The sequence below is a fragment of the Misgurnus anguillicaudatus genome, chromosome 24 (assembly GCF_027580225.2).
Source record: "Misgurnus anguillicaudatus chromosome 24, ASM2758022v2, whole genome shotgun sequence".
Classification (NCBI taxonomy): domain Eukaryota; kingdom Metazoa; phylum Chordata; class Actinopteri; order Cypriniformes; family Cobitidae; genus Misgurnus; species Misgurnus anguillicaudatus.
The window spans coordinates 21,593,206-21,616,973 of record NC_073360.2 but is presented as its reverse complement, the minus strand read 5'-3'; the positions used below and the strand labels follow the sequence as shown (position 1 = coordinate 21,616,973).

General features: G+C 37.3%; 1 protein-coding gene across 1 annotated transcript; it reads right to left on the bottom strand.

Moving 5' to 3' along the window:
• Positions 1 to 287: 287 nt before the first annotated feature.
• Positions 288 to 23,056, bottom strand: gosr1 (golgi SNAP receptor complex member 1). Its single transcript, XM_073862668.1, has 9 exons — positions 22,899 to 23,056; positions 21,770 to 21,879; positions 21,593 to 21,682; positions 20,791 to 20,898; positions 20,406 to 20,497; positions 18,320 to 18,394; positions 5,614 to 5,643; positions 3,128 to 3,210; positions 288 to 891 (listed from the first exon to the last, which is right to left on the bottom strand). Exons 1-9 carry the CDS (start codon positions 22,927 to 22,929, stop codon positions 767 to 769), a joined length of 744 nt encoding a protein of 247 aa, XP_073718769.1. The 5' UTR covers positions 22,930 to 23,056; the 3' UTR covers positions 288 to 766.
• Positions 23,057 to 23,768: the final 712 nt, after the last annotated feature.

Genomic DNA, 23,768 nt, shown 5'->3' with positions numbered 1-23,768 from the left:
GTGCTGCTGTGCAGATGCAAGTCAGTAAACTGCGAGGAACGCTGCTTTCAGCTCCTGTCAGATAAAGGAAGCAGCTGGTATGCCAAGCAACAACAGACAAACATAAAGCAGTTTTGGCAACTTTAACAAACATGAGCAGAAGCATAAAGTGACAGCCCCTTATAATTGAAGCATAGACATTTATTTTTAGACTCCTTTATCCCAACACTCCCCTCTCCAGTGTAAAGCATCCCCGTTAAGAGAGTTTAGAAATATCTAAAAAATTGAAGCTGTAGAGGACGGGCCTCTAGTGTTTGACACACATTTTTAATATCCTGTATATGAATAATTTATTAATTCACAAAGTACACAGCATGATGAGAAACCCTCTCGCTAAAAGGACCTTCAAATTAAAACCCTTTTCCGATTAATAATAATATACAGGAACGAGCACAATGCCAGGTTGATGCTTCAAAGCATCTCGCTTTTCTCAAAGCCACTGTGTTATAATGATCTATTCCTGTTAGTACTTTGGTCTCCAGTCCACGTCTGAACAGCGCATTATTTGTAGTACAGAATCAAAGAAAACGCTGTTAGAGCTAAACCCCTCCCATTGCTAAATACAAATAAGGTCCATGCTGGCCGCAATCAATCCTGTTACCAGACTAGGCCAAGTGGGTATCTGCTTTGTGGCTCCAATTGTCCACCTCTCATGGAGCCCGTTCTCAAGGCTTGACCACTGTTCTGCAGAACACCCCCAAAAAAAGTTGGTAAGCATCCATGTTCATCAGTGAAATGCATACAGAAGTAAAAGGATGGTGCAGATGCCGATGACTCCTCCCAGAATTAACGAATCCCGCCTCTTCCTCAAGTTGATTCGCTGTATTAGGTTATTGATGGCAGGGAAACGGTCTGAAGGAGGGGTTTAAAGTTAAGGACAGCACAAAAACAGCAAGTTTCTTTTCCTATAGTCGTATATCAGTTCAGATTGTGACCTTGCTCTAGACCAGGCGCCTCCAACCTTTTTGTAAGCAAATGCTACCAAAATGGATAAAACAATCAGGAGGGCTACTTTTTGATATAGGTGACTCAAAACATTTTTGTTTTACTTGTTGATATGTTTTATCATTGTTTAAACTGAGACTATTAATAAAATTTGCCTTGGCGGGCACCTCAGACTCTGTGCGGGCAAACTGGTGCCAGCTGGCACCATGTTGGGGGCCACTGCTCTATACTAGGAGTGGGGAACCCTGGTCCTGGAGGGCCACGCCCACGGTCATGCAGATTTAGTTCCAACTCTAATCAAACACACCTGAAATTCATTTCCAAGTAATCCTGAAGACTTTAAATTGATTTTTCAGGTGTGTTTAATTAGGGTTGGAACTAAACTCTGCAGGACAGTGGCCCTCCAGGACCAGGGTTCCCCACCCCTGCTCTAGACCAAGGTTTCCAAAACTGGGGTTAGGAAACCCCTGGTGGTTTGTGAGGGAATTGCAGGGGTTCATGATTTGATGAAAAAATAGCAATTAGAATCAAATCATTTAATGTAAATAAATAATTTTAGGATAAAAATCTAAATAAAACACTAATATTTGATATTATTTATCTGCATATAGTGACCATTACACAACACTTCAATATATCCGAAAGCTGAGAACTCATGCAAAATGGACAGATACATTTTATGTACAAATAAAATAAAATTACCAGATGGGGGTCCAATAACAGATAACAATAACTGTGTAAAATACTACTGTTAAAAAATTTAAAACAAGTAAAAAATAAATGGTTTAAGGTTAAAAAAGCAATTTTTATATTTTTGAAATATTTACAAAAAAATCTCAGGGGGACTTCAAATAAATAACTTAGATCAAGGAGGGTTCGGCTGACAAAAACGTTTGAAAACCCCTGCTCTATAGCAGTGGTTCCCAAACTTTTTCAGCGTGCGGGCCCCCTTGTGTACGGTGCATTCCTTTGCGGCACCCCCAAGAAAATTTGTGACAAAAAACTGATCTAAAACTCAACATTTTAATTAAAAAAAACATTAAATTATACAAAAAAGTACTGCTGTTGGTTAGTAGCCTTATTTTTTTAGGTTTAATTACACAGAATTCATGATAAATTAATGTATTTCATAAAATGTCATAAAACTGGGGCCCCCCTGGCACCATCTCGCAGCCCCCAGTTCGAAAACCACTGCTCTATATACACTGAAGATTTTCAATTTTGCGCGAAGGCGCGTTTAAGGCAAATATTGTGTGTTTTCGCAACAATCGCACCACCCAATTAGCCTCATTTGCATGCACTGACTTTGTATGTAATCTACAAGCGAAAATCGATGAATTTGCGTTTGGTGTGTATGCCCCCTTAACAGTACATCAGTGATTAAAATATGGCGACACCTAAAGTAATTTTTTGTGATTAACTGTTTTCTACAGAAGATCATCTTACATAATTAAAGAAAATAATAGGGGTGCACCGATAAATGCAGATATATATACTAATAATACATGGCCGATAACTATTCTGAATCGTACAGACGATATTATTCACAGCTATTTCATGTACTACGACTTTTGATCAGTAAGTCCTTATCGATCTGAAATCACTGTTAGTTTAAGTCGTTTATAACATGCATTTGAAAAAGCAACACTCGGCAATCATAATCATTATACATATTCTTTATTATCACGAAAATACATGAAAAGGTTTGAAGAACCGCAATATAAATATATGCTTAAACCATTTGTTGGAGCTGCACGTGTATGGTTCTTTGTCTACAGCACATATTGAGTTTCTGAACGAGAGCGCCCCCTCTGGCTTTTAGATGTAATGGCATTTTTCGCAATTCATTGAGAAGCATAGCAAGCATCATCGGCCGATATATTGGTGCACCCCTAGAAAATAACATCTTTAATATTGACTAAGGCCATGTCAAAGACAGAATTTGAAGTGAAATCAAACTTTGATGCTCCTAATCTCATATTTAGGTTATGAGACTTCACAAACAGGGTCACAAATATTAAAACAACGTTAGATTCATTATATTACTCCCACTAAATTGGAAATATATAAACATGAGACTTAGAGAAAGCCCTGTGAGCATTCTTGAGTGTACCCATACACCCCAGTTGGAAATTAAGGATACTGGCCAGGGTGTTGACCCTGCTCTGTATAGACTTTAGCATTCCACGTTGGGAGGTCATATTCTCCTTGGTTGCCATGGCAATGCTGTGGAAAAAACAACAACCATAAGAGTGGATTTAATTGGCCCTGGCCTTCATTGCAAATTTGTACTCATAAAGCACCCATAGTGGTGCCCTTGACACAGGAGCTGTCAGTACTGCAAACGCAGGAGCAGATAGCATTAAAAACAACAAATTTCTCTTCCAGCAGTTTTGATTTCAGACAGGAAGGGAGGAACATGCAGAAGTGACCGACCATTACATATCCATTTCCCTCGACGCTGCAGAAAGTGAATATCTCATATTTTCTCAACTAATGAGTGGTTTTCCTGCAACCGCCATTCTGCCATCATCGGCTCTAAGCTTAATGCGTTTCAATTAAGCAGAGCTCTCAAAGTGCAATTGTTTGAAACTCACGACCCTACTGCACGCAAAAACTCATAGGAAGAACTCGAGCACCAGCACTTATTTGTTTTCTTCAGCTGAGTATTGCTTTCTTGTTCCTATTGGAGAAAATTAAATTGCTACGTGTTCCTGTACGGCTCCATCTTCAGCTCAGCAGGTTTGCGAGTGTAAACTATAGCCTAGCACCCATTAATGCTCCGGTCTGCCCTACTCTGCAAAGTAAAAGCAATCAAATATTTTCACCTTAAATGCTGAATCCGAGCCTTCGCTTATGAAAGACAGTTGATATTATCTATAAAACTTTTTATAACACCTAAATTCCATCTAGGATGTGATTAAGGAACACGTTGATAAGTTATGAATATAATGCATAATTAAGCCAAATCTATAAAGCATGTGCCAGTCACTAAAGCCAGTCCAAAAAATGAGGTACTGAATTAGGCAGTAGCTACACCCCACTCATACAAAAAAGTATAACGCAAATAAAACATGACAGTGCACCCTGAGGGCAATGACTTCCCTGGAGCTTTTCACCCTCAGGTGCCCTCAGTCACAAACTTAGTTATTTTGCATTAGCCAGAGAGTTGTGACAACAGGCATGCCAAGGGTATTTTTATTTTTTAGGTTCTGGTTTCAGGCCACGTTCCTTAGCATCTGCTCCAGAATCTGAAGATTATCATAAGCCTAAAACTGTGTCCAAACTACATAGTTTGTTCCAATTGGCTGTGTCCTGTGATTGATCGCGTCAAGCCACGCCCATTTTTGGCATTCAGTATGGACAGACAAACTGCCTATAGCTGGAGTATATATCAAGTCTAGTTAAGACAAGGTATTATTTTTCAAATTTCCAAATGGAGCTTTCTACCAACACACATCTTATTCACAAACCATGTGTATGCACGCATCTCATATTAAGTCTCATTTAGAGATAGATGGGTGAGTATAGGATGTATGTAATGTCTCATCTATGACAGACAACATCTTTAAAAGTTGAACTTGACATCAACCACAAATAACTGCCCACTAACACACCTTAGTGACTCTATAATGAAATCTTAAATAGTTTCTTATTTTACTCCGAGCTATGCAAAAAACGTAACGATTTCAAGAAGCTAATGCAGCATCATTTTGGTCTGAATAACACAGGCTTAATTATACGCCTGTCGATGGCTGTGGGCTTCCCCTATCGCAGGTGCATCATTGAAAGTGATGGAAAGGCACATGTAACACAGATCTGCATTGAGATCAGTACGGTGAGATATTCACTGCTGCAGTGCGTCAGGAGGGGGCACCAGTGGGAATATCATGTCTGGAGATTCGACAATCCAGACAAGAACCACACACCAAGCATATCGGTAAGATTCCCTTAAGGATCAGGATTCACTTTCCAATCTTTTGTGACACTATACAAGGTATCAATTGATTGGAAGAGCAATGGATTAGTGGTTTGCAATTTTTCATCGGTTAAGATTTTGCTTGAGGAAATTGTCAATGGCAGGTTATTGTTTTAGCAGAGATCTGTGGTAATTGCTTTGAGATTTAATTCTCATACATTTTTTTCTTGTTTTTCAAACAAATATATCTTTTAAAAACTGAAAATTCTTCATAAGGAATAAACACAATAAAGTGTCTAAAAAATAACTAAAAATAAAAATGAAATTAAAATAAACTGACTATACCAGAACAGGCCTTAAATAATAGCCAATCCTACTAAGGTCATATTAGTACACATTGTATCATTTTGTAATGTCAGTTAAGGAGCGCCATCTGATACTGTCTTGTTTATACAGGCACTGCAGCTCCCCCTTGTGTTTTTTAGAAAGATGTGCAATCATTGCGGTGATCTGAAATCATCACGGTGAGGTCAAACAATCACAATGAGACGATTATTTAATCATTGTGACAGCCCTAAAGTGTGGCAAAAATTACTTATTGTGCCTAGATATTGCAATGACATAAGTATGTAAACTGTTGTCATTTATAAGTGTAAATAATCTGATAATCTGAGCATGTGTTTAAGCAGTTAATAGAAAATCAGACTTACCTTATTGTGTCATCAATAAGTCGATCTGAGCTGCAGGAAGATAAAAAAAGAAAAGCTGTTAGACGATGATAATCCTTGAGGATCAGGTTGAAATAAACATTGATGACAAACATGCAGTGAATGCTGATCACGTTCTCTTGCGGAAATGTGATGAGTATGTAGAATTAATTACTTTAACAAACAATAAGAAATATGAATCTACATCGCTATTGTCCACATACATTTAAGTCTGTATAAATGAGGACACTTCTTAAACCTTAAGGGGTGGTTTCCCAGACAGGGATTAGCTTAAACCAGGACTAGGCCTTAGTTTAATTAGGAAATGTAACTAGTTTTAACAAACATGTCTAACTAAAAACATCACTTGTTTGCATTTTGAGGCAAAACAAAGGGCAATGATGTATTTTAAGATATGTCAGTGCAAGTTGTTTTCAGTTTGAACAGCTCTTATATTTATTTTAGTATAAAATGAGTCTAATCCCTGTTCAGGAAATCGCCCCTAAAGAGGATCGCACACCGGCCACTCAGCGCCGCGCTGTTCTAAAAAAAAAAAAAAAAAACACATTGTTTTCTATGAGTATACGCACACCGGCGCCGCCCAGCTACTACTCAGAAAGTTGCTCAAATCCCTGTCGCGCCACAAAGCTCCACTCACATAGTTTAACATTAAATAACATCATATTTGTCCCAAATCATTAACGATTAATATTGGCTGCTAACGTATATTTTGCATTTTGAAGTAGGCGCTATCTGACGAAGCTCGCGCTATTTAATGTGCACTTCTGGTTTACGATACCTCCGAATTGTCCTAGACGCGACTCGGCGCGACGCTGAGCTGCGCGGCCGGTGTGCGACCCCCTTTAGTGTTAATATATTGGTCTAATGTCTTGAGTCTCATGAATTAGTCTAATTAGTCTTAATCTATTGCCAAATTCTGTCACCTAAACCCACACAGACCTGTTGACATTATTCAAAGTAATAGGCTGCATGTATTAGCAGCCATTCAGAAACCAGAGCACCACATTAACCATAAGCTGGGGCTTGCAGTGTGCGTGCCAATTAATCCCAAAAGCGTTCAGTGGAGTTCAGGTATACGCTTTGTGCAGACTCCATGGACCTCACAGAGGCACAATTAGGTTACAACAGAAAAGGGCATCATTTTACTAAAAATGTTTGCGTAAGGAAATTGCATGGCTGTTTATGCACCTGTTAGAAATAGGTGCAGCTGAAACCAGTTAAGAAGAATAGTTTGTCAACGACTCGACATACTTTTGTCAAGAGCCGGCTCAAGGCATCAAGCAAACTAAGTGGCTGCTTAGGGCCCCATGACCACACACACACACACACACACACACACACACACACACACACACACACAGCAGAAAAAATCATTCAGATAACCCATTACAGTCTGGAATCTCTCAAATCCACATGTTACTGTCATTTTTCTCCCTGAAAAGGAGATACAGCCCTGCAGGATAAGAATGAAATTCCATGTCGACATAAAAACTGCCTCCTCCATCAATGTAGATGACAAAGTCCCAAGGCCAGAAAGACCTTAGCGGATAGAAAGTCTTCAATTCCCAAACAAATTGGTTTTGGTCTGACAAGAAGCTCAGATTTTGATTACACAAGCAAAAACCAGATTGAAAATTTAGATGCCGCTGAACTCTTTCTGTCTGTCTGCATGGTCTGTTAGAAAGCACCGAGCGAATTCTGGCACTGTAGAAGAGCAGCCAAGAGTAAATAATCTGATTTACTTCTATTACTGCAGTATAGGGCTCTGTCTTTATATGCACACACACGCAAAATACATATTAAGAATGTGCAAGGCTTTATTTTGTCTTCAATTAACTTGGTGAGTTTACTAATCGGTCTTATGGTACACTCCTAGAAATAAAGGTACAAAGCTGTCACTGGGGTGGTACCCTTTAAAAAAGTACACTGCTGTTGATTAGTACCTCAAAAGGTAAATGCATACATATCTTCACCTAAATAACACCAATAATGGAGCCAAACAGAACAGAAGAGAGTGTCAAGTTTTAAAAGGTGAACTATTTTTAACTTGATACGGCATCTTAAAAAATGCATTGCTCGTAACAGGCAGTGCACGAAACAAAGTCTGACGTCATCTGCCTGAATCTGTACAGCTGTATAGGAGTGCCTTAACGGCACATCACGCTATCAAGTGTGATAATTCATCATATCCCAATCGTTTTTCTTCTTATAGAAAGGTAGGCGCAGCAAAAGTGATCTGAGAAGCATTGTCGAGTCAAACGGCTGTCATCTTAAGAGCTTTTGGCTTTGATTGATCTAAAAGCCAAAACCATCCATTGGCAAAGGCAGACTCTCATTCAGACTAATCATTATAAATCGTCCCAGTGGGTGCTGATGAAGCTGATTTTGTACTGTTTAGATTGCAATTAACAGGGCAAATATTTTGCATCCTTTGGGACTTGGGTTCTTCAATGATCTGCTTTTTATCCCGAGAAATAATTAAAAAGGCTACCGTTAGACTCATTTATCACAATATTTGGATCAGACATATAGCTATTTGGTTTCGTGCAATGTCACAGTAAACACAGCAGATTCAAAATGAAAGTAAATTAAAAAAATGCTGAAACTAAGAATTAAAGTGAGCTCAAGGACGATGAGGAGTCGTAAAAGTCACAGACTTTTAGCAATGTGGTCTGTCTCCTAATTAAACCTCATCCATTTTAAACTCAACAGCAGGGCTATTAGTTCAATTACATTAGCTGGTATCACACCTGACTGCAAGTCTGAAAATGACTGCGATACAATTTAGGTCCACAAAGGCTTTTAGCAAAGCACATCTGGAGCTGGTTTGCTGCACAAATATAAGCTCTGGGGTGTCTTCAATTACACGCATGAAAGCCAAATTTAAGAATGCTGTGAATAGTAATCTTTGTTATGTAATCTTTTTGGTGACATGATCTGCTAGGATGTCTGTGGAGAAGACAACACTCAAGATATGATATGTAAAATCCCATTGTATTTTAAATGGTGATTGAATTTATTATATGACCTAAGCCGGCAGAGTTTACACCAAGATAAAATCGACCTTTATGTTCCAAGGGCAACTACAGTTAAAGGAACTTTTAACAGTGTTTTTAGATTTATATAACAAAATATGGAGTTAAAAGTTTAAATGGAAGTTTGGAGACAGAAATATTGAATTGTGGATTGCAAAAACAGGTAACGTAATTACACAAAGTCTACAAAGCAATTTACAGAGAGTCTATGGCACATATTCTATTAAGGGGACACTCCACATTATGCTCATTTTCCAGCTCCCCTAGAGTTAAACATTTGATTCTTACCGTTTTCAAATCCATTCAGCTGATCTCCGGGTCCGGCGCCAGCACCCCAGCATAGCTCAGCACAATCCACTGAATCTGACCAGACAACCAGCATCGCGCAAAAAAATAACCAAAGAGTTTCGATATTTGAAAGTAACCATGGGGACTATTTTCGGGCAGTGCGTAATATCACTACGCCTGCTGCAGCCATGTTACATCAGCAAAGTCCTTGATTATTACGCCAGAATGAGAGTATAGTTCCTAGCCATATCTGCCTAGAAAATTGCACTTTTAATTTTCTGTCGGTCTTAGTACACGATGCAACTACAGAAGAGTCAAGTTTTAAATAGGAAAAATATCGAAATTCTTTGGTTACTTTTTAGCACAATGCTAATGGTCTAATCAGATTCAATGGATTGTGCTAAGCTGTGCTAAAAGTGGTACCGCCAGACATGGAGATCAGCTGAATGGATTCCAAAACTGTAAGAATCAAATATGTAACTCTAGGGGAGCTGGAAAATGTGCATATTTTCAAATGTCCCTTTAAATACAATCATAGTATGAGAACTTGTCCAGGGACAGTGTTGTTTGACAATAAGGCTACAATAATCCCCACTGTTTCATCTGAGAAACAAACATATGCTAGAAATACACAAGAGATCTGTGAATGCCTTGGTGTACCGCCCTATCCCACAGGGCCCAATAACCAATCACACGTGCATAAAAACAAGTGCCACTGCCCACTGTCCTCCAGAGGCTTATGTTTCAAACGGTGCTCATCGCAAACAATACACTCAGCAATTTACCTGCCAATTTGGACTGATAGTGATAATGTTTCAGCAGAAGAAAAACAAAAAGTGGCCAAGCTATTAGTTCAGCATCTCCTGGGTTTAAGTATGAATTCATTTCAAGGTTGAAAAACAAAACTGACCTTACATGACTTTCCCTGAAAAATGTACCTGCTTAAAAATACATTTATGGAAGGGATTTCCACATCCGAGGATCTTTACATATTCCACATATACACACGATAATAGACTTAGAAAATATACATTGTCTGTATTCTTTTATTTGGAAAGAAATGTGTAGTGAACAACGAACATCACTATTTCATACAATAACACAGTGAAGGAATTCAATCCATACAAGTCAATGCTAAAAGATATCAGTATGGATAACAAAAACTCTACAGTCTAATGGACATCCCTTTGTCCACACAAAAGTCTGTAAGTAAAGACAATTTGTAGATCTCCATTGTAAAAAAATATCTTATTTGTTTTGGGGATGTGCATAAATAAATATCACAGCCCAATCATAACATCAACTATGGTTAAAACTAGGCATGCACTGATAATGCATGAAATTTCTGTGCTGATACCCATATATTCGAACACCTAGATTTAAATCTGCTGATATAATCACACATTATGAGTTCTGATGCGTTTTCCAATCTTTTTGATTGCTAGGATATTATTTAGCCTCGTCATTGGCTGTTTTTATCTGCCAATACTGATTTTAAGACGATATATGGGTGCATCCCTATAGGTAAAACTTGACGTTTTTTGGGACCAATACTTAAATACTTTATACTTCCTAGGAAACAAACAAAAGACAAAACATAAGGTTCACTAAATGCATGCCATCAACTAAGCTCACCTAGTTTGACCAACATCTATATTAACACCACTGAGTGTATGTAGTCATAAACAGCTGAAAGATATCATGGGGTAACCACAGTCAATTCTACCCATCTGTCCCCGGGGTTGCGCTATAAAATGCGCATTGCTGCATTTGGGGAGGAGCGTCAAGCTCCAATTCATGCTGTTTTTATAGGCAAGCCCACGCTGAAGGATTTACTATAGCCTTTTATCGCCTCTGAGACATAAGGGCAATAGAGAGATGTCAGGGTTTGATGCAACATATCAGATACAAAAGCTCCACCGGTGGAGAAAGAAACCTTAAAATATCAGCCTCTGCAGACATAATGAAGTTTATGAACAATTTCAAAAGCTTATTTACAATTATATCTATTTTAATTTATTTTTATTTCAGCTAAACTTAAACTTAAAGTGTGCATGTATGCTGAGCATTGATGTCTGTTTTAAAATGTTTTCATAAAGAAATGAATACATCGGCCTAATATGTATTTATATACACAAAATTATTTAAAGCATTTATCCCTCTAATGACTGCTTAAAAAAGCTGGAGCTAGGACATTAACAGATTCAAAATCAAGGCATGCACTCAAATGAGATTCTCATCACCAGTAATGAAGTTGGTCTCTCTCCTTTACCCCTGAAGCTGGCAGTGAGAGCAATCTTGCTGCCTCATCAGAAATGCTGCTTTATTGTTATAGGCTGGACTATGCAAAAAGATTTATGTTCCAGCTCAACAGAGCTAACACAAAGACAGTGTGAGAGTCCGGGCTGCTGAGCTCCATCTGCCGGATCCACTTCCCAGCTCTTATGGAACTACAGGCACATAGGTTACCCTTGACACAGACAACCTATGCTAAAAAATTTTGATTAAAGAAAGAAACTGACAACCAGTAAAGTAAAAAAATAGGCGTTCGGCATGCACTGGCCTAACTAGGACTTAGCTTATTGTCTAGACTTTGAAACCTCCCAACTACATTAAAAACAGGGAGTAGACACTGATGGGATATTTTAAACATTGAAAGTTTCTCTTTGAGTCAAGCTGCAGCTCTACAGACTCGATTCAAATGCATCTTCGGTGCAATAAATAAATGGACATCTTGGCAACCTTACAATGCGGTGATGCCAAAGTGTCCACCTTAAGTACAATAACCACTGCCAAGATGCCAAATATACAATATAATAGCTCTAAAAATGGAATCAAGGGAATAGAAATAATATGACTATCTAAAAAAAGAATATTACCTCACTGTAATTTTATTTTTCAGTACAAAAATAAAACGTGATTTAAATTGAACTTTAAGAATGAAAATGTGCAAGTGAACTGCACAAATAAAATTAACGACAACCATCAACTAAAGGGAAGATCAATTTCATTGCGGTTTAGTTGCTGCACACACACCAGGGCTACAGCAGCGATGTACGCCAGCTTTAATTTCTTGCTTTTTGCTCTTAGCAGCATTTGAATTGCAAATAATGTAAAAATTACTTTTATACTATACATATACCGTTTCATATTTCACGTAGTATAATGTTTATAAATAGTAAGGGAGATAAATGGCACAGTGGTTAAAAGAAGATTGTGTCAAAAAGACAAAAAAATTGAGAAGCTAACCCTCCTGCGCATATCTGTATTTCTGTTGTCTCTTATGTTGTCTAATATGACTTTCAAAAACTCCCATTAACCTTGAAAGTGCTTGATGTATCAGATAAGAAAGAAGATATGCCAAAGCACACAGCCATGACTGCGAAACCCTTCTGCCTCCACACATACGCACGCACGCACGCACAGTTGTAAATGAAAATCTCCCTGATTGCCAGATGTTCAAGAAAATGAGCTCAGCACATCAGACACAAGATATTTTGAGAAATGTTTGTAACCAAACCCATCAGAAGCTCATTGACATCCAAAGTATTCTTCTTCCTTTATGGTTGTCAGTTGGGCTTCTGATCAAAATAACAAAATAAATATCTTCCTTTGTGTTCATCAGAACAAAGAAATTTATACAAGTTTGTAACAACATGAGGGTGATGAAATGAAGACATTTTTGGGTGACCATTCCTTTTAAGATACTTAAAACCTTGGAAACATCTAAAGCCAGGGATACACTGCAAGATTTTTGCCATCCTGTGCAACATGGAGCATTTAAACTTGGGTACGACAAGCATGTAGACTGTACAATGATGACACCTATTGAATCGTAGGCGGTGATGGCTGCAACACATTAGCGCAACATCATCAGCATGCACTACAGGTAAAAACAGATGCGATGGCAACCGTTCGTCTGGAACAGCCAAAAATCGTGCAGTGTATCCCGGGCTTAAAGCTTTTGTAATCTCAGATGATAAAACTAGGTTTGCTTTTAAAAATCTATTTTGGACAGCAATAAAACCTAAAAGTTATTCTTATGAAAAAATACAGGTTCAAAGTAATCATCAACCAAACTACAAATTAAGAGTTTGGTTCCAAAACGCAAAACACCATTTTTTACCACCAAAATCAGTATTGTATCTGGTAAGTATTAAAAAAGTAAATTCTTAATTTTTACGCAAAATCTGATTTCCGCCATGTTATTCTGTCATATTTTCTTCCTTTTTTTCCAAACTGCGACAAATGCCAGTCTTCGTTCTCTGCAGAATGCAATTAATAAACTTAATCAATAACAGCGCACCATTCCACACATTGTAAACAACAATGGTGGTGATTTGAATACACACAGAATCCTAGTTTTCCTACTTTGTACTTCGTGATTAACAAACAAACAAAACAAAAATAGTTATTTTGATGGCATCAATAAACCTGTGGAGGTTTTCTGTGGTGGGGAAAAAACGTAAGCCATCAACATCTAATAATTTACGCGAAGGGCACTCGGGAGACGGAAAAATACCAACTGTTGCTTGTTCTCACACAACAGCATCAAGCTTCTGTCATGCTAACACTTTAATCCCAGGGGATCTTGTGAAAAACTTTCCATTATTTTACTCAAAGTCAACGTAAATCGAGCAGGACCAAAACATTTTACAGCTGATCGCTGTCAAAAAAATTCAGCGACGACGGTCCAAGGATGACAGCAGCAATGACAGTGTTCTTAATATGACTAAATTTGTGTTCGATTAAAAAATTAAACATTAATGGCATTAATCAATTGTATACCACTAGTCATCTAAATGAATATGACATGGCAGAGATGAATGCACATTTGGAAGTTTAATGTAAGGGAAATGTCATTTTGAACATTCTGTAATCTAATGTGATATTGTTTTTCATGTTCTTGTTTATGATGACATTATGTTGTTGTTGTAATTAATTTATAGCATCAACAAGATGACTTGAATTCATTTTGGGAGCGATGACTGATTGAATGTATTTTTGGTCCAGTGCCTGTATATATGGTATTAGTATTGACCAAGTTCAAAGGCTGTCATATGTCGACCAACTTACTTTGTTACTTAAAAAATAGTTTTTATATTGATTAAACAGATTTATAGTATTTAAAAAAAAACAAAAAAACTTTGATTTATTGCATTTTGCGGAATAAAATAATCCGTTTTTATAATAAATCTTTAAAAATCAAATTATGGATTTGAATTTTTAATGTTATTATAACCTAAAGATGCCAAGTGAAAGTTTGTAACAGAAAATAGTAGTGGCTTTCATCTTGTCAGTTTCTTGGTATAGAAAACACATTTTACCCAAATTAGTAAAAATTGATTTATTGCGTTATGGATCCAAACTCTTTAAATAACTATAAATGTCAAAATACAAGGTGATGCATTGTTTTTGCATCGGAGTCCAAATGTAGCAGTCGACTAGCCAAAAATCCTGACAACTCAACTTCTGTTTCAAGAGCAGAAATAATTAGAGTTAGCAGATGTAAACATGGGTACTAAATGATTTTTTATAAAAACAAATGATTTTTGTAAAAAATAAAGCTAAATAAAACCTAGAAACAATCTTTCAATGAGAGCAAAACATCTGTCCTGAGGATGCTAAAGCTCTTTGGGAAAGCCTCAGTTCCTGGAAAAAGTCCCTTTTCTTATTTAATCGAGTAATTGTCTGCGATTTGTTTCCACAATGTCTCCCTCCTCATTTTTCTCTGAGTGCTCAATGTAATCTATGAGTCAGACTGTCATAGCTGTTAATGTCTTTAAATGGCATTGTCTTCAATTACTGTTTACACTGGAATGGGATCAAGCCATAACACCAGAGATTACTTCCTCTCTGAGAGCAGAGCAGCATGTGTTAACGGAAATTGAGGCGACCGGCACAGTCCACATCTCATCTCCAAACGTTTACAACCAATTGTAATATATGTCAACATTATTTGTTTGAAAAAAAAGAAAAACTAAAGACGAGTGCAAAAGGTAGAGTCAGTTGAATGTGAAATGCCTATGCCCTGCAGATAAAGAGAGCAGAGTCTGATGTGAGGCACTGAGATGTGAGAAGGAAGGGCACAGTGATGCTGAGAAACAAAGTGGGCATTTGGCCAGGACTGCAGGGAGAGGTTCGCATACAGTACACACTCAGCATTCAGTCGGCTTACAGTCTCAACTGTGCCAATTACCAATCTTTGCACAAGGACCAGAACAAAGGCGAGACTTTATGTAACCCCTCACACGATGATGCTGGCCCAAATTGGATGGAAAACTTAATGTAAAAGGTATTTAAGAAAATAGTAAAACGACAAAATCAAAATGTCTGTTACTATACATTTCATAATTATAATACTAGATGAAGAGCTCAAGTACATTCAAATTTTTTTTACAAATGAGCAATTTTTTATTTGACTTGTTTGGGTACGGTTTATTCAGTAATTGAAATCCATTATTTTCACAAATTTCACTTTAGTCATTTCATTGGTATTAAACAAATTAAATTGTCCTTTACTGCAAAACCCTCTTAGTACATGAAAATCTCCACTTCGAAAAAATTCTTCAGTCACTCTTCACTATCCTTTCTGAATAAAGATAAAAGGCACAAAAATTCGGTCAATATCCTAACTTATTCTAACAATCTCCTTTAACAGGGTAAAAAATGTCTTGCGCCTTGAAATATGCGTTCCATCGTTCATCCGATTCTGCTTCCGTGCACTTTGCTGAAAAATCGTTGCGGCGTTTAACAAATTATGCCAGCAAACTAGTATTTCTGAATGGTCTGAGGCTGGGATTAAGCGGATTTAGAGCAAAAGTATTTGATGAACGTTTAATACGTGCTGAAAGCATTCAGTCAATATCATTATCCCATTTTTGACAGAGTGGCGTTTAGCAGCTTTTGCATCTGAGCTTTCACATATTATCATATACTTCTTGACAGTCATGGCCACTACTGGGTGTTTGTTTCAGGGCAAACTTTGCTTTTTAATGGGACATATCGTGAAAATCTGACTTTTTTCATGTTTAAGTGCTATAATTCAGTCCCCAGTGCTTCAATCAACCTAGAAATTGTGAACAAAATCAACCCAGTAACTTTGGGTAACCCATTCTCTGCAAGCATGTGAAAAAATAGGTTACCTAAATTTGGCTCCCTCTGTGATGTCAGAAGGGGATAATATGGCCGTTTAATCTGCACTATCCAACCACAACACTGCACATTTCTGCTCACACCGACAAAGTGAATATTTTAACATGTTATAATAAATTATCTATATGGTATTTGGAGCTAAAACTTCACATACGTACTCTGGGGAGACCAAAGACTTATTTTACATCCTAAAATTTTTTTGTAAAATGTCCCCTTTAATAGGATGAGGCTAGGTGCCAGCCTTACAAAGAGTAAAAGAACAAAACACAGACAACTAAAAGCAGTTCATGTTTTATACTTTTACAGTCAGTTGTTGTAAAATAACTGATAATATTTATCAGTGTGTGTTTAATCTATGAGTAAATGTTTTAATAAGTTGTATAGGAAAGAAAAAGTACCTTAACAGAAACTCTGTCTTTACTACGCATTTTAACGGTGTAATTAAAGTGTCTTAATCATATAGAACGAGCCAAATTAATACTAGACTTCATTTAAGACCTCATATATTACAAGTTTTCCTAAGATAACAATCAAAGCACAGGTCACATATTCTCGGGTCTCTTTTAAAACTTTACTCTCTTCACTTGGGCTACTTCTTTTAATCTGACACACTAACACTTTGCTTTAAAACAAATGACCCCGATCAAATACTTTGTCAAATTCTTTACCACGGTCCGTCGGTTCAATGTAATGTTTTAAAAGGGATAGCCAGAGGATGTTTTACAACTATACTTTGTTATACAGAATCACCTTGTGTCTACACAAGCAGCCAGGCAGTCACCTACAATGACTCCATGAATTTAAGCCATTCGTTTTACACAGACAAGCGGCCTTGCAGAGTTACTGATGAGTAGGAGCAAATCTGTTACAGGTAACCTTCTGATTGAAAGAGTCATTTCTCAGGTTAAGTGACTATGACAGTGTGAGCACATGACAGAGTCATCATTCCAGTTTATCCAAATGTGACATTTTACTTTACTAGCATCTATGGCAGTGGTTCTCAAACTGGGGGCCGTGGCCCACTGAGGACCCTGAGATGGTGCCAGGGGCCCCAAATTAATGACATTTTATATTATATATGTATTTATTATAAATTCTGTGCATTTAAACCTCAGAAAAATAAGGCTACCAACCAACACCACTACATTTTTAATTGAACAATACGTTTTGTTTAATTGTAATTTTAAGTTTTGGAATTATTTGGGGGGCTTGAAGGGATGCACTGTACGCAAGGGGGGGCACGCCAAAAACTTTTGAGAACTACTGATCTATGGTTCTTCTCTCTTTACCATTTAGCAACCATTTGGTTGATCTTATGAGATAGGGTAGACTTGAGACAGATGCAGTACCACGTGTGCTTTTCAGTTTGAAAGATTTTGATCTCTAAAATTCACTGCAGTGGCCAAAATAATAATAATAATTTATTCTGAAACTTATTAATAATCTAAAACAATATTTAATAAACCACAGATTGAGATTATATTTAACAACTTTTTTGTGCACTGAACAACACTGAAAAATTAAAAACTATTTGTACAAAGGGGTCAAACACTTGGAAAGTATTATGCCTGCTGATAGCATCATTTATTTGCATGTGCAAAGTGCATTGACTTTAGCTTTACCACAAACTCATTTACTAATGGAATTGTGTTTCAATCGCTGCTCAAAGGGCAAAAAACGTTATGCTCCATGCAATTTACGATAACAACTGTACATTCGGAGATATTGCCTGAGTGATATTGGACCGCCCATCCGGGCTACAAAATCTGTGCTATGTAGATGCTTAAACGTAATACTTAATCTCAAATTTAAAAATTTTCAGTAACTGGAAGGTAAATGAAGTGTTACCAGTTATTTAACTGGCAAGTAACCAAGTACTAAGCAGTATAGTATGTACTGTACATGAAGTCGGTCACTACTGACTCTATTCAACAACTCTGCCGTCCTGCAGATTTTAGCTTCAACCCCAATCAAACACAGGTGAACCAACTAGGGTGTTGAGGGTTGCTTCATAATTACAGACAGGTGTGTTGGAACTGAAGTCTGCGAGACGGTAGCTCACCAGAAGCAGGGTTGGAGACACCTGCTGTAGATTAACCCATACTTTGCACAACATTACCCCAGCACCTGGTTAAATGCCACACAAAAGCGACGCAACTTTGCTTCACACTATTTCAATAAAATTGAGGTCAAAGAAAAAAGCATCTTACTTTCTCAGGTGCTCATGCTCTTTCAGGAAAAGCTCCGTCCGTCTGTTATTCACCCCTGATCCGCTCTTATATGACCTGACAAGAGAAAAGAGCCTTAATTAACAATTCATCAGAAACATGCACTATCCCAGACAGCTCAATTCATAAATATTATTATATGGAGGGCTTGGCCCTTTAGATGGGTAGGGGGTTGGGGGACCAGGCTAATATTGAGGCCTTTCTCCATCCTGTGTGTCACACAGCCTCGCTCTCTCGCAAAGAACATTTAGTGTTAATAATAAATGAGCACGGTGCTGGGAAGTGCAGCCCTTTCCCAAGAGTTCAACAAGGAAATGAAAGAAAAAGCGTTGTTCAACACCAGCCGGTTCTACAAGACACCCAGAGGCCGACCTGACAACGCAAATATTCATGTCAGATGGGCGAGCTTTTGAGGGGGGAGACATGGGACTGCTGAAAGTACAAGGAATGGCAATACAAGCAAGACTTGAGTTAATCTAGGCTCCAAGCCCTGGTGTTTTTTTCTGCTCCATTGCAAACCGACTGATGTATAATGATTATAAAAGCAGATCGGAGAGAATTAACTGTCAGTCCAGACCAATCAAAGCAACTGACAGGCAACTTAATCAATTCAACAAGGTTTTAAAGGCCAGGGCACTAAATGAGGGCTTTGTCATTTTTGCTGACATTTACATAGTGCTGTGCTGTGGAGTCCTGTCGGGGGGTGTGGGGTGGGCAGGTAACACAGCACGTTTGGCACGAATCAGGGAGTGGAGGGGCAGGTAAAGCAGAAGCTCTGCTAAAAAAAGAAAAACTCACAATAGACACTGGATGCAAGAGATATGCAAATGCTGGGCTAAACCTCCTGATCACATTTACAAGGCACATTAACGCCCCCTGGTGGTGTATTTAAAAGATCTTTTAAGATGCCCAAATATTTCATAACTTTCTCATTATACAATACTATCGTCAATGACTATGGCAGTGGTTCCCAACCTGGGGTCCGCGCCCATCACAGGGAGGGCACGGGGGCAGATATGCTTTGAGGTGAATAAAGATGCATAAAATGTTCCACTAATAGTTTTATATAAAAATATATATTTTTTTAAAGTTTTTCAAAAAGCATATGCTTACAATGCCAAGATAGTCAAAAAATATCTCTTATATAAAATAATTATTTAAATTTTGCGCGCACACATCACTTGTTCAATCATGTGCTTGTGGTCATCGTAACGGCAAAATCAAAAGGAAACATTCAGTATTCTATGTTCATACACAAAATCCCGAAAAAAGATAAACTGCGTTTTACTAGTTGTGTAAAAATGAAAATATTAGGCTAAAAGGAAACATTTGAAGTTGAAAGGAAAATTTCCTGTGTATTCATGTAATAAAATGTCATTAAATACTTAAAACTACATTTTGTTACTATATATAGTGTGTGGGTGTTTATGTGCATAGCATTAATATTTATATAAAGAGTTTCGTTGCAAAGTTTTGGCAAAATTAAATTTTTCTTTTTTTTGCAAAATTAAATTTTTCAGAAATCTCGTTTTTTGGTTGTGCAGTCAAATTAATATCAATTCAACTGCAGTTGGTTTGTTTTCATTTAAACCTTCATAACTTAAAAAATACAGCTAAGTAGCACCATAGAACAAAATAATAACATGATAACATAATAATAAACATGTTTTGACAAAAGATTTTTAAAAATGGAGTTATCTCGTTTTGCTACGAAACTCTTCATATATATATATGGGGGGTCTCGGATTGTACATGGGGGGCCCCAAGGAAAAAGGTTGGGAACCACTATGGTAGTTAGCCTTATAGTTATAAAAATACAAATGTGACCCTGTATGTCAAATCCAGTGTAATAAAAGTTTGTTTAACTTTTTAATCGCAAAAAAGGAGAAAATTATGACAGAATTTTCATTTTTGGGTGCCCTATTCCTTTAAAGTATTTAATCATTGTCATTTTAGAGGAACACAGGGGAAATGTGATTGAGATCTCCCAGGTCATGACTTCAACTTTCATCCTGTGTGCAGATGCATTGATAACTGTTGCATTGATCATTTTAATGAGAACACTTACTCGATATCCTTTCTGACAGACCCCAACAGATCCTCTCTCTCCCTGATTACCATGAAGTTTGATTTGGTTTTATGAAATTCATGTGTGTAGTCCTGGAGAAGGAAATATGAGTAGAAATAACAAGCTTTACTACAAAAAAAAATCAGTTTTGGTGATAGCAAATACAACATTTCAAGCTTGTCAAAAAAATATTGACTTCTATATGTTAACATCTGGTTGTAAGATCTCAATTTAATTTTGACAATATGGACATCACATCCATATAAATAAAATTGAAGGGATTTTAAAAGTTTTTGGGTGAACTATCCCTTTAGTGGAAAACTTTGGTAAATCATAGAGCTGAGCTTATGAACAAAGAGAAGACTTTAAATGATAAGAAACTCACCTGGAGGATATCTCTGTGCCTCTGGAGAGTGTGCATCAGAGCAGCATTAAGAGACGTTACTCCCGGTGTGCTTGTGTACTCCGCCATCTTGTCGTTTACCCCAGTAAGCTACAAAAAGATGGAGAAAAGTGAAACAAAGCTGTTTTTAGACTCAAATATCTTGAAATATTTTGAATCTTTTGTTTGCAAAACAGTATCCATTAATTAAGTAATGTAATACAGTAATAATTATTTCACTACAAACAGCAAAATGCTAAAAATGTGTGACCCTGTCCGTGAAATTCAGTCTTAAGTTTCATAATCTTATTCTGAGATTAGGAGCATCAAAGTTCAAATTCACTTTATTTATACACCACATTTAAAACAGCCATAGGACTGACCAAAGTAAAAATACACATTAAACAATATAATACAGAGAGAAAAATAGTACTAAAACACGAAAAAAAAAATGAAACCAAATTAAAAAGAAAAATTACTGATATGCCAAGGAATTTTTTTCGGTCATTGATCTCACTTTAATTTCAATCTTTGACATGGTATTACTCGGTCAGCATTAAAGATCTCAAGGTTATATTTTCACAGAATCATCTTTACATTACACAAGATGATTTTATGTAGACAACAGCAAATCGTTAAAAGTGACTTTAGCTGGTTTTTCTAAGCCAGGGTCACATCTATAAAATCTCTTAAAAATCACTGCTAGTAATCACTAGATCTAAAGTGATTTGTCATCAAAGCTGGATTTTTGGACTTGTATTCACAGATAGGGTCACATATGAACTGTGACACCCAGAAGTCTTACTTTCGCAAGTAGCTGCTCAATCTCCACTGACATGGTCTCAAACATTCTGTCCTGAGTCGAGTTGGACAGGAGAGGTTGTGTGTCAGAACTATGAATAACGGAGAAAGAATACAACTTTGTTTAACATCATTAAAAATAATTTGGGTTTATATAAATAAACTCTTCTCTGTCAGAACTGTCTCCTCTGCGTCCATCACGTGAGCTGTTGTAACTGGTGCACAGTTTACTGAAGGACACCAGCTTCATGTCCAGCTCATTCTCCAGCTGCCTCGCCTGCTTTCGCAGATCTTCCCAGTGCAACACAAAAAGAAAACAATGATGATTTAAACCATGGGTCTTCAACCCTGTTCCCGAAGGGGCCATGTCCAGATTTGAGTTCCAACCCCGATCAAACACACCTGAACCTGTTAATCAAGTTGTTCAGGGCTACCTAAAAATTACAAGCAGGTGTATTTGGAGTAAGGTTGGAACTAAAATATGCAGGACAGGTGTCCTCCAGGAACAATTTTGAAGTATTTGTGCATTTTACAGATGTTATTGTTATTTTGTGGCTACATTTGAAAAAATATATATATCTGTTAAAACTTTAAAAGCCAACTAGTGCCCTAGCTGGACTAAAATAAAATAAAATATGTTTAGCCATAACATGACTCAATAAAATTAGATAACACACATCATGGCATTTGCCCAACACCATTCAGCAGATAGGACAGAGGTGTTATTGTAACTTAATATATATTGGCAACATGGCATTATTACTTATATAAGACACAATATATAAAGCCAGCCATCTAAACTTTGTGCCTCTGGGCCTTGACAGTTCAGATTTACTGTCATTACTCTTTGTGATATCATTTGGTTTAGGGAATCGTATGCGCGTCTATAAACCCCAAATGTGTTAGGGGACTCACACTATTTTAAAACACATCATATGAACGCATTTTACTTTAGTGTAAACGTTTTGAGGTTCTTATGGAGAAGAGTGGAGACAACTTTTTTACACGCCTCATTTTAGTTCATAATACATTTACGTTCCCAAAATCTGTACAAACTGAAAAACATGATCTAGATTAAGGCCAACAGAAAATATTTATTTTAATATTACTCCGTTTTTGGCCGAACCGACTGCATTGGCGTCTTTGCGGACTAGCTAGCTAATGCTAACGGTGTACGTTACTGAAGTAATTTGATCGCGTTACCATGAACATGTTATCAAAATCCATCAAGACGATAAATTGGAATGAGTTGTCACAAAGTACAACACACGTTTCGGTCGAGATAAATTTGTTAAGCTTTGCCACCTCACCTTCCCAGTAGTTGCTGTTTCCTCCTGCCATCTTTGTTGTTGCACGTCATCCGCGGTGTTGCTGGCAGAGGCGGAGTCAAGAGCAAGAGGACTTCAGTCTCCACTCTGCACGCTGCCCGCTCATCACAGCGCCCCCGCGTGCTTAAACATCTTACATTTAACCGATTTAGCTCTTTTGGATCATTTTGCACATATTTATGCCAGCAAAAATAAAGCTAGCCCAGAGACACAGAACGTCCCTAAATTTAATTATTATTTATAACATTTCTACACCTGGCACCTCTCTGGATCTAGTGGGTGGAGCTTGATCAAAAGTCTACGCCCGCCTCTTTTAGGTCGAACTTGATGTGTTGATATCACAGTACCGCGAGAGGAGACTGCTCCGTGTTATTTCTCGAATCGCTCTCGCGGTACTTTGATGTCATCCGCTGCTCTCTTCTTTTGCGGCGCTGCGTGAAGTCGAACAAATCTATCACCAGTCTACCACCTCTTTTGACCTAGTAGTGGACGGTACAAAAGTTTTGGAAAGATATTGATGTGTTTGTTAAGTGTAAGATTTTGCCAGGATTTGCAGTACGTTTGAGAAACGTTATATTTGGGTTTTATGACACTGACCCAAAGAAACAAACAAATATTTGCTTTATTATTAATTTAATTATTTTTCTAAGCAAATTTTACATCCACAAATGTAAATTCTCTAATTCTAAACCTGTATTCTTTGTCTTCCTGAAAGATCTGTAAAATTACTTGAATGTAATATCAGCCTCCACTAATAAGAAAGCCATAAGTACAGTTAGGATCTGTTCTACTTTTGACCTCTTCATCTGATACTGTTAGGTGATAGCCCCTTTATTTCTATTAATTTATTTC